The sequence below is a fragment of the Geospiza fortis genome, unplaced genomic scaffold, assembly GCF_000277835.1.
Source record: "Geospiza fortis unplaced genomic scaffold, GeoFor_1.0 scaffold394, whole genome shotgun sequence".
Lineage (NCBI taxonomy): Eukaryota > Metazoa > Chordata > Aves > Passeriformes > Thraupidae > Geospiza > Geospiza fortis.
In genome coordinates, this window is record NW_005054509.1 from 368,666 (window position 1) to 380,876 (window position 12,211).

A 12,211-nucleotide genomic window follows, 5' to 3' on the forward strand; every position below is an offset into this window, starting at 1 on the left:
TGTCTCTGACCCCCGTGAAGGTTTCTTGGGTTTGGATTAAACCCTGAGTGAGTCATGCAGTTAAACAGGTGTTTCTGCTGCTTCAGAGTAGAAAACACTTCGACCTTTAAGCTCTTTCAGAATCAGCTTATGTTTTTGCCAGTGACTCACGTCAGGTTCAGCCTGGAGGAATTTTGAGGAGGCTGCTTGAGCCCTGATGGCACCAGAGACCCCTCCTGTGGTAGAGGCTGCAGCCACAGGGGTGGCTGCTCTGCCCTGGACCTCACCTTGCCTCTCCAGCTGGAAAACAATGCTCAATTCTTCAGCAATGCTCAATGCTTTTTCATCAATCTGATGAAAAAAATCCAGATTTTTTTCTACTGTAATTACAAATAAAACACGCATTTACCTTCCAGAATCACTTTGTTGTAGTTGCCAAAAATGATCCTGCTTGTAATATGTAGAATATACAGAATATGGTTGTGTGCTGAAGGATAGTTTTAAAAGTTACCAATAAAGTAGCAGTGGAAAAGTTCTCACAGTGCTCAGAAACCTGGAAATGAGAGTCAAGGACTATGGTATTACTTTTTTTTTTTAAATTGGAAAGTATTTGCAAATCTGCTGGATCTGTGAGGCCATCTTTCCTTTTCTCTGCCAGCTTCCACTCTGCTCTTCCTGCCTTGAATGGGGACTTGCTCCTTCTCCTTCCTAACAGCACTGTGTCTGATTTATTCTACAGGTTTTAAATTACAAGGTAACTCAGCAGTAGGGAAGAAGTGGTGGATTTGAGAGCAGTTCTGTGGCTCTTCTTGCCTGACTTGTTAGACAGCTTGGCTTTTTTGTTGGTTTTTTTTAGGGTTTTTTTTTTTTTTTTTTTTTTTTTGCTTTAGAAGAAAGGTGGCTGGTGCAGAGCAGCAGAAGTGCTGCCTGGCTCAGCTGTGGGTGTTCTGTGTGCTTCTGTCCCTGTGGGGTATGGGGGGGCTCTGCCTGCCCTGGGGACCCAGGCCAGGTCACCTCAGGCACCCTGCACTGCCCAGCCCCTGCTGCTCGGGCAGGGTTTGCTCTGATGCTGCTCCACGGATCCCAGAGTGAACAGAGAGCACCCTGAACAGCCCCAGTACCAATGGAAACGCTCCCCCTGTGCACACACAGCACTGTGGCAGGGTTTTGTCATCCACCAAGAGCCAAATCATGGTTCCAAGCCTGTGTTTCCTGTGCTGAAGTCTCTGTGTGAAGTGTTTGTAGCCATGGAAATTCTCATTCCCATCTTGAACTGTCTGGGATTGTGGGTGAGGACAGGCTGTGGAAATGGCAGTGCCTGATTCTTTTGCATCTTGGCTACAAGTCAGCTGGGTTCCCATTTAATTCATTCTGTGTGCATAGGAGTGCAGCTTGTATAGATGTGCCTAACTGACTTGAGAAAAGAAAGAAGTCTGAGGTCAAAATACAAACTAATTAATCTTGGTGATTGGCGAGCCTTTGGCTTTCTGAGTAAGAGCACCTTCTAAAGATCCCAAAAGCTCAATTTCTAGGGCAGGGGTGGGCAGTGCTTTGGCCAAGGGGGGCAAACCAGGCAGGCATGATGGTGGGGTCTGGGGTGGAACTCCCATGCTGCTCTGTTTCATCATCCTAAGAGGTTGGAGCGAGTGTCCAGGCTGCCTGTTTGAGGTGTCCATGTGCTGGGGAGGTCCAGGCAGCCCTGGAGTTTCTCCTGAGCCATGGGAGAGACAGAGAGTCTCTGCATGTGCTGGGCAGGGTCACGTCATAGCCTGGAGGGGAAATGCCCTGAAATTCCCCAGGAAAACCAGAGTTGTAGAACATGACATTTTCACATTTCTAATCTAAAGAATTTCCATGCATATGCAGCCTATGCAAGAAGCTGAAGGACAGTTGCAAACATTTCCTTTACCAAAAAGAAGGGAAAAGTCTCCAAAATGAAGCAGCACAGCAAACACATAGAAAAAATTATGTGTTTGGATTTTTTTGGAAAGTAACATGGTTTTAATTTAGCCTGAGGTAAACAGGATGGGCTGTAGAACCCAGTGGTGAGCAGCAAGGACCTCAGCTGGTGCTTTGTACCAGTGCATCCCAGGAGCAGCTGAGGGCAGTGGGAGCCGTCCTGGCTGTGAGAACACCCATACCTGGAAATGGCACCCTGTGGGTATTAATTCCTTGGATGAGGAGCCTCTCGACACCCAAACATGAAGAAATAGCTGAGGGTTGATCCATCATGCCACGGGTGTGTTCATGGTGCCTGAAATATTAGTGCTGTCAGAAGAATGGCGTAGCACAGGCATCTCTTTGTCTTCTTGATACTGGAATTAGGCCGAGTGCCCTAGTTCATAATGCTGCTGCTCTCTTACATAAAAGATTTTATGATTGCTCTTGACACAAGCATAAAACAAATCGAAAATTCTGAACACCCTGGCAGTGCAGGGCCTTTATTTTTGTCCATCACTAATAATAATGTCTCATTTTGGCTTCTAGGACAGAAAACTCACAAAAGTAGAGAGGCAGAGATTTAAAGAGGAAGCAGAAATGTTGAAAGGTCTACAGCACCCAAACATTGTGAGGTTTTATGACTTCTGGGAATCCTGTGCAAAAGGCAAAAGATGCATCGTGCTGGTTACCGAGCTGATGACCTCTGGAACGCTGAAGACGTAAGTACTGTGCTCCTGCAAGGGGCTAAGAATAGCAACAGACATTTATAGCAAAATCCTACTTTTGTATGCTGAAAAAAGCCATCTCCGGATAAAAGCAAAAAATGGAGCTGTTCTCTGGTGTCTGTCATTTGTCCCTGCATTTGAACTGCAGTGGTTTGACGGGCAGAATTTTGGCCTCCATCTCTTTCTGCCTGCTTCCCTGTTTCGGTTATGCAACTCAAAGCTGCTCTCTGGCGTGTTTCATTTTCCGCCTGTGACGTTTGGATTTGTCAGGGTGTGTTTTGTGCTTGCTTTTGGGCTTGTATTTGCATGTTTTGTTAGGGAATTCAAATGGAATAGCACTTGAATGGTAGAATCTCTCAGAAGCTGAAGGTGCTCTAGGTTATCTCCTAAACAATTTGAATTAATAGCTTCTGGTACTGACAGTCTTGTTAAGGCTGATATAAAGCAGTTGGCATGAATTCTGGAACAGATTTTCAGCCCCAATGGGAGCAGTACTCACCCAGTGTGCTACTCTGCCAGTGCATTAGCAGTCCCTACATCTTCCCCAAATGTCCCCTCCCAACCAGCGCTTCAGGTAAATAGAAAGAAATGCAGGTGTGTGGTACAAAGGTCTAAGTTTGTGGTTAAAATTAAACTTCAGTATTCTTCTAATTCAAAATATATTAACATATTCCAAAGCTTTTCTCTGCATGAAATGAATCATTGAACGATTAGACTTCAAAATATTTGGTTGTATTTGCACCAAAAATGCTTATTATCATCCTCCCTAAAACTGAATGCTGTAATTCCTCCTTTGAAAAGATCTATTTCATTCAATTTTGGGATATTTCTGTGCTGCTCTTGTGGCATCTAATAAGGGGCTTTTATCCATAGTGGAGTTTCAGAAAATTTAAGCTATCCTGTTAAAGCCCCTCAAATCTCTAACAAAATATTTTCGCTTCCTTTTTACCCACTTGTGTGTGTGTTGTGCTCCAGGTATCTGAAGAGGTTTAAAGTGATGAAACCTAAAGTCCTGCGGAGTTGGTGTCGGCAAATCCTGAAGGGTCTTCTTTTCTTACACACAAGAACTCCACCAATAATTCACAGAGACTTGAAATGTGATAATATTTTTATTACTGGACCAACTGGATCTGTGAAAATAGGAGACTTGGGTCTGGCAACACTCAAAAGAGCTTCATTTGCCAAAAGTGTTATAGGTAATGCTCCTGTTCTCCTTGGCTTCCCTCGGTCAGTATTGTGGCTGTCTATTTAACATCTTCCTTTCCCATTTTGCATTAGTGGTTTTAAAATAGCAGATTGGAAGTGGAAGTTAAAGTTGGTTTGGGACTGTTGCCTCTATACCCCTATAAAAATAGGAATCAGTAAGTAATGGTATCATAACTTCCTCTTCTCCTTCCTCCTGTATCATCCTTAATGCATAGGGAGCCCAGAACCAGTGAAGTCAAAACAACAGAAATTTCAGATATGTACTTGGCTGCTGTGGATCTGCTTAATTTCATTGATTTTAATGAACTCATGTTTATTTATATTTGTTAAGTTTCTCTCATTTTTAACTTCTAGTAACTGATGGTGTTTTTCTCTGTTGAGGGTCAGTATTTCTTCAAATAATATTTTTGCAGGGTAACAGTTGTTCATGGGACATATTGGAATAATATCAATAGTAACAATACTGGGAATAATATAAGTAATACCAATACTGGGAATAATTCCAGAAGTACTAATACTGGGAATAATATCAGTAATATCAATACTGGGAATAGTATCAGTAGTACCAATACAAGGAGTAGCATCAGTAATGCTAATATTGGTAAGAATACTAGTAATACTTATACAGGTTTTTGTAAAATCAGTTATGAACAGAACACCATCAAAATACACTCATATCTGAAAGGAATTTGATACTGTAAGGGCTGCAGGATGCTGGCAAAGTGTCTGCATTCATTTTGGCAATAAAACTGAGCTTATAATTTTCATGAGCACTACTGCTCCAAGGAGAGAATAAAGGAGGCTTGGAAACACTGGTGATGAGTAATGCTGCCCCCTCTGCAGAGGGAGTAGCTCTAAAGGCATATCAGTAGCTGCATTTCACGTTGGCTGGAAGGGATGAAATCAGCACACTGCGGTGTCTCTGTGGGAGCCCAGCCAGGGCAAACCTGCTCCTGCCAAGAGCAGCTGAGTGGGTGCTGAACAGCTTCACGTTTAGCTGGGCTGTTATGTTGAAGGATGCTTGTAGGTATTCCTTTCCACTCCAAGGAATGGGGGAAAATGTTATTTTTGTTCTGTTTTGGAATGGTGCCAAGTATTCCATTTGTTTCTTAGACTATTGCTATCACTTTTTCAGATTTGTTTTAAATGCTCTGTAATTCATGAGATTCACTGCTGAGTTGTGTTCCTTCTAAAGTAAGGCAGCAGCTCCAAAATAATTTCCTGTGGCAGCTGTTAACCTTTCCTGAGCAGCAGCCTCTGCCTTAGTGACAGGTTTAACAAGGAGAGAGAGCGACTACACTGAGCCTCCGTGACATGGGTCTGGCTGATTTGCTGAGGCTGTAGGCATGAGTGTCTTTGAGGTGGAAGGACAAGGTGGAAGAACATAAACAAGAGAAGAGATCAATCTTGAATTTTGTGAAATTAATTTTACAGAAATGCTTGTTCATAAGTTAAGTTGAGTCTTCTCCAGAAATGTGTGCAAAAGCAGACCCTAATTTTGAGCGTTGTCCTTTATGTTGCCATTTAAAAAGAGTTTTGGACAAGTCAGAAAATCCTAGAATGGTTTGGATTAGAAGGGATCTTAAAGATCATCTTGTCTGCCATGTCTGGGGTACCTTCCACTACCCCAGGTTGTTCCAAGCTCCATCCAACCTGGCCTGGGACACCTCCAGGTAGGACGTTTCCTCAAGTTCTTTAGGGACTTGGGTGATGGCTTGTAAGTGGCGGAGGGGAGATTTACATTGGATATCAGGAAGAAACATATTACTGTGAGGGTGGGCAGGCCCTGGCACAGGGTGCCCAGAGCAGCTGTGGCTGCCCCTGGATCCCTGGCAGTGTCCAAGACCAGGTTGGATGGGGCTTGGAGCCACGTGGGATAGTGGAAGGTGTCCCTGCTTCTCAGGGGGTGAGATGGCTGGGGTGGATGGGATGATCTTTAAGGTACCTTCCAACCCAAACCATCCTGGAATATGCCAGAACTACTTTTTCTGATTCTATGTTACTTTAATTAGCGTTGTGCTTTTTGCTGCTGATTAGTGATGACATAACAAAGCATGGATGGGATCTGCCAGGGCTGGGGGCAGTTTGGGTGCTGAGGCTGGACAGGCAGAGTTTATCTGGGTCTTTCTCATGGCCCAAAACCTGCCACTCTTTTTTTGTCATCCCAACAGCTTGCTGCTACTGTCCCTTGACACACCGTTGCACTGATCTCTCTTCCTTCATCTTTTCTATGTAGAAAGGAAATAAATGAATTACAGTATGAGATACAGTTCCTGGAATGAATTACCCAAATGTTAATAGTTTTCTGTTTTGCTTTGTAAGCCCTCCCTTTTCAGAGTAGTTTGCTGAGCAAATGTTGCAGGTGTTGGGGCTGCTGCTTGTCCCCAAGCTGCACCTCCCAGCGCCTCGCTTCATATTTACCAAGTTGCATCAGATTCCTGATACCCTAATTCCTGTTGAGTAGGACCTTGTTCTGTGAGTAGCTTCATTGATTTGTCCCACTAAACCAGTGACAGAATTAGGTTTGATGTTTTGTGCATGACTCTGTAGGTGATTTGTGATACTTCTGGCTTCCAAAGTGCTGTCTGCCTGCTGGTGGTTACTCTGTATCTCTGGAGGAAACAAAAAAAAAAAAAAAGCAAATTTGCACTGATAAAAGCAAGAGTGAAGGTTCTCGTTTCTTCCCTTTTCACCTCCCCGGCCCTTTACACATCCTTCTCTCCAGCCAGACAGAAACCATTCTATCACTTCAGTATGGGCAGGAAATGAACCACAGCTCATTTTCTTGCTCATTTTTGAAATTTTTCATTCTTTTCCTTGCCCTTCCCCTCTGTCCTGCTTCCCCTCTGCCCTGCTTCCCCACTTTGGATTATTGCCAGCAAGCCATGGGCATGGAAGTGCATACATTGACATTGGATTTGCTCCCTGGGGGATGCTTGAGCTCTTTTGAAATTATCTTGTATACACCTATACACAGTTGTACTGGGCACACTTCTCACAGGTGAAAAAGCTTGTGGTTAAAGCCATTTGGACTCCTGTAAAAACTCAACATTATCTTTGTATGTCTGTGTAGGTACACCAGAATTCATGGCCCCGGAAATGTACGAGGAGCACTATGATGAATCTGTGGATGTCTATGCGTTTGGAATGTGCATGCTGGAAATGGCTACCTCAGAATACCCTTACTCAGAATGCCAGAATGCTGCTCAAATCTACCGAAAAGTTACCTGTGTGAGTACATGTCCTTAATTGGTATTGGATCCTGTCACTGGAAGGTTCAAAAGCGTATTTTGATGAGGTGTCGGTACCGCTGAGTGTATACTGCATTCTAGAAGTTGAGGTATCTGAGCTCTGGGTTGCACAAACCTGTTTCAGGCTTATGTGTAAGCTTACAGTTCTACACTTGGAGTGTGTTTTGATGCAGCTACATCAAATATTTTCAGTTATCTTTGTCACTGATTTTATCTCCATCGGTCGCAAATACAGCCCAATGGGCTGATGCGTGGTAGTTTAGTTCTTCTTAGAGTGTTGCTTTCAACCCAGAGCCACTCAGAAATAGTTTTAAAGCCCACAAAAGGCCTCAGAAACTGCTCAGCAGTGCAGTTATCTTCATCTTGTGGCTGTAGTAGCTCCCTTGGCATTGCAGGGAGGTGAGTGTGTGCAGCCATGGATCTGCTGGATGGTTACCATGCTCTGCACCATGGGGTGGCTGCAAACCATGCTGCAGCTTCTCAGAGACATAGAATGGGTTTGATGGCTCAGGTGAGTTCCTTGCCTTTATTTCTGTTATTCAAGGCTAGGTTGGGCAGGACTTGAAGCTACCTGGTCTAGTGGGAGGTGTCCCTGCCCATTACAGGGAGGTTGGAATGAGATGGTCTTTAAGGTGCCTTCCAACCCAAACCATTCTGTGATTCTATGATCCTAGAGCCACATGGTTACTTGATGTTTTTATTCCATGGTTCTTTATCACAGTGTTTATTAGCTTTGGCACAAGGGGTGTTTGCTCTGTTTTGGTATGGTCCTTCAGATATGGCCTAAATGCTACCAGTGTGGGCAGCCTAGGGGGACACTTCCTTGGACTCTAGGGCTTCTTGGGGTGGCTACAAGAGGCTCTTCTAATTTCAGGCTCTGTAGCCTCATGTCCTGCATGTGAGACTGGTCAAGTACTCAGTATCACCATGGGAGATGGTATTACTGGGAAGGTGTGTGTGCACCTGGAGGCATGGAGAACATCGAGCTCTTCATTGCTCCATGTACCCAGAGAAGCTGTGTGCACACCTCGTAGCCATCTGGAATACTGGTAGTTAAGATTTGCCAGGCTCCTAAGCGTCATTTATCAAAGCAATATCCAAGATGGCAAAGAATAATGATTAATCAGAGGATTCCTAATTAGATGTTATATTTCAATTTTTAGACTTTAAGAAGCTGTTGTTTTAAACACTGATGGAAGAAGCCTGAGCCAACTCGTTTTCTATGGCAGTAACATTTACACAGCTCAGAATTAGATGGTAAATTATTATAGTTTTGTAAAACTGGCTTTATACTGGCAGCTCCAGAGAGGTGGGAGATGATATTTGTCATATAGAAAAAACAATGGTGGAGAAGCTGTTGAAAGGTCCTTGTTGGGGGTATTTTTGAAGCAGAACTGTCTGGCAGGGAAAGCTGAAGACAAAAGCATCAGGTACCAGCACAGAGGGTGTGCAGTTTTCATCTGAATTTGGGGTAGTAGCAGTGGGAGCAAAGGCACCAGGATTCCTTAGATGGCAAAATTGGCATTACTGTTCTTCCAAGGAAAGGGTTAACCAGCTCCCTGTGGAGTGGAGAAAGCCCTGTCAAATGCCATGAGCTGCACAACTGTCAGGCTGGAAGGAGGAGCAGGGGGTGGACCTCTGGGGTGAGGGTGCAGGAGGAGCCTCGTCCTGGGGGAGATCCTCTGTCCCAGGAGGAAGCTTCTGGTGGGCTCAACAGCTTCTCTAGCGGAGCTGCATCTGCAGGGGAGCTGCCAACAGAAGGGACCCTGCTCCGAGCAGAGTGAGTGGCCTGTGGGTCTGAGGAGGAGCTGGAGGAGTTTGGGGCGTGGGGTCGTGAGCCAGCACCATGCAGTGGGGTCTGCCCTAAGCTGAGGCAGTGACTACAAAAAGACAAAGTAACTCTAAGATCGCTTGGAATAAGAGTTAGGTTTGGTGATGCAGCAGCTTGTGCGAGCCTTGGGGCTTATGAACTGAAATATAGTCAAAAATGGAGTGTAGGCTGAAACCAAGAGGCTGAATTAGACTGTTTTCTTCCAGTATTAGGTTAGTTTTGGGGCTCTCACTAAGAGCAGAAGGTGGCTCTGACCTTCTTGGATGGAGAGGGTGCAGAGCCCCTGAATGCTGCAGCTTCTCAGTGGGACATTTGCTTCTTTATGAAGCTGGGGCTTTTTTGCTCTAGAAATATAAATACTATTTCTAGTGTTTTAAATTGAGGGTCAGTGCATTGTGAAATGTGTTTGCTGTGTCTAGCTGCCTGATGCCTTTATTTAAAAAGTATAAAATAAAATAACTTTCTTTTCCTGCCTTGGGCTCAGCATTGTAGTGGCAACTACCAGAGGTATTGATAGCATTCATACAGGTTGGTATTGCTGGCTGGAGTTTGCATCAAGGAGTGACAACCAACAAAAAGTTTAGACTGCCTACCTTCTATTGGGTCCCACTGAGCTGATATTCCCTCTGCTGCCCAGCACAGGCAGGGTATGGTTTGGGTTTTGCCACTATAATATGTTTTCAGTAGTTTCTACTCTGTGTTCTGACACTCTACCATGCCCTTGCCTGGTACTAGGACATGAGATACACCTCAAGTCCCAGCTGTCCAAATCACACATGTTGGTCATCCTTATTGGTGTAGAAAATGTAAACATTATCTTTCTGAGACATTATTTCAGCATGTCACATTTTGCATGTCTGTAGTGTAAGATTATTGTACTTAATTTTTTTCAGCGACCTTTTATTCTGCCTGACTGTATTCTTATGGCTGAATTGCTGCTTTAATTTTTGCATTCGTGTTTTTCTACGTGTGCCTGTATGTTTGCAGTTGTCCAGGATAAGGAGGTGGTCATGTTTGGGAATGTGCAGAGGGGCTCATTTCTCTGCCAGACAAGACATGCTTGTTCCAGCCTGTCACCTCTCTCTGCCCTTTCAGCCTGAATGACGGAGTGTAAACATTTCAAAAATGGATATGTACCATAAATAGAAAACACATCTTTCCCAAGCAGTGGGGCCAAGCCACATTTACCACAGTTCACTTTGAAGTGATTTCCTGGTCAGCATATTTGCAGTGCCCTTCGTTCTGATGCCATAATCTCATTTTTCATGCATAACTTGATGGTTTTTCTTACTCAGATTTTTTTTGTGTTTAATCATTCTGCCAAGTGATTTTGATGTAGACAATAGTGATGAAACATTGGAATCCGTGACCTTCCCAGGCTGCTCCAGCCTAGTGTTTTCTTAGGCATGTGCTGCAGAGTGCACAGCAGAGCAGCTGCATCTCCAGAGAGTTCCTGGCCATCTCCTTGGGTTTAGTGGTACAAACCTGTGCTTCAGAACAACCCTGTAACAGTGTTCTGGTTTGCATGCAAAGCTTTCATATTGTTTGTTCTCATCAACTATTGAAGGTTTTCTCAGCATATGCAGGCTGTATGCCATAGTGCACACAGACAGAATTAATGCTGTGGCTGTGGCACAATGACAGCAGGCAAATCATGCTGTCAGTGTCATTGCATGGACTTCTTGTGGCTTTTAGAGATCTTCTTAGATCTGCAGGTAACCCTCTTAGCTTCGCATTAAGATGGAGCACCATTCTGGAGGGAAACAGAGAGTTTATAGTTGTACACTGTGATGTCATAGAACAAAATCCTGGTAAAATTGAGAGCTTTACCTTAATTTCACTGACTTCAGAGAGTGTGTACCAGGGTGCAGTTTGAGTTGGAAACGTGGCTTCACCTTTTTTGGTAGAAGGTTTTTTCCTTTTTTAGGAATGACATGAGCCTAGAGTTACCTTCAGGTGGAAGGTGGAGTGGTAGCCCAGAGCAGGCTGACTCTGGGGTGGAAGGGCACTTCTAGGGGCCAGGAAAGCCTCTAGAACACTGACTGACGTGGGTCAGGCGTGCCAGTGACTTGTGTGGCATTCACTGTGTCCCTTCAGAGCATCACGTGCTGCTCTTCCAAAGTGTGCTCTGCTGATGGAAAATGGTGAGTGGCTGTTTTTAGACCCTGCAGAATAAGCAGCACGTTTCTGCCCTCAGCATGAAGGATGCAACTTTTTCTGTATGTGTCTTTTTCTGTAGACTCAGCTGCCTTGTACTGGAGGGCAATGGATCTCAAATCTAATTTCTTCAGAAAGAAGGGAATGGAAATAAGTGGTGGTGAGGGAGTCAGAATAAATCATCCTGTTTGGTACAGAGAAGCTCTCAATTTGATCTCTCGTTTTGCTGTTGGTGTATATATGTGCATATATATTTCAACATTTAAGATTTAAGGAATCTAATCTAATCTGTATTATCATTATGCCCCTTTTGCCACCCAGTGAGCTCTGCCTTTCACATGTGGTGGCATTGAACTTATTTTAATTTATAAGAGGCTGTACAGCTTTCAAACTGTCATGGATAATCTCTTGGCTAATACACTTTAAATATTGGTGCTGTGTTTCCTTGGGAATGCTCAGGGAAGACAGATGGCTTTTGTTTAGGTGAAAGAGATGAGCCCTTTGATGGCAAATAGAATCCCCCTTCATTGTCAGGGGCACTGTTCTGCAAAGGAGGGTTTGCAGCATCCCAGTGAGCTGGCCTTGGAGAGTTTAATGAAGAGTAAGGAAGAAAAGCATCCTATACCACAGGGACAGGGAGAAAACACTTTGCCAAAGCAACTCTGCTCAGTACTTCACAATTTTTGTCCTCGTTTGTTTTAGTCATCTACTCATAGCTTAGCTGTTCAGCAGATTAACACAATGGATATTTGGAGAGGAGTTGGTGTTCCATCCAAAGATGGGGAAAGTGTTGGTGGAAGAGTTGCTGTTTTTTATTTGTGGAAGCAATTTGTAAGATCAATATTGGGAACCAGTCGTCGGGGATCTGATGCTCTGGGCTCCCTGTGCCAGGGCCTCACAGGGAGGAATTTCTTTCTTATGTCTAATCTAAACCTGTCTCTCTTCAGGTTAAAGTCTTTATTAGATCTTATTACGCTTTCTTCCTGGAGAGTGTCACACTAATATGGAAATCAGTTTTCTCATAGTAAACAACAGTGAATTGAAATGTATAGATTTATCCTTCTTCCTGATGGAGAACACACTAGACTGCTGTAGCTTAAACATGAAATATGGTGCAGAGG

The 12,211-nt window shown here is 44.0% G+C and overlaps 1 protein-coding gene across 1 annotated transcript in view; it reads left to right on the forward strand.

The window, feature by feature from the left end:
- Nucleotides 1–12,211, forward strand: part of WNK2 (WNK lysine deficient protein kinase 2) — a gene marked incomplete at its 5' end in the record, with an annotated part of 95,736 nt that overhangs the window by 32,665 nt on the left and 50,860 nt on the right. Inside the window, 3 exon segments of the mRNA XM_031063513.1 lie at nt 2,467–2,639; nt 3,621–3,841; nt 6,925–7,082. Coding sequence (XP_030919373.1) covers nt 2,467–2,639; nt 3,621–3,841; nt 6,925–7,082 — 552 coding nt within the window.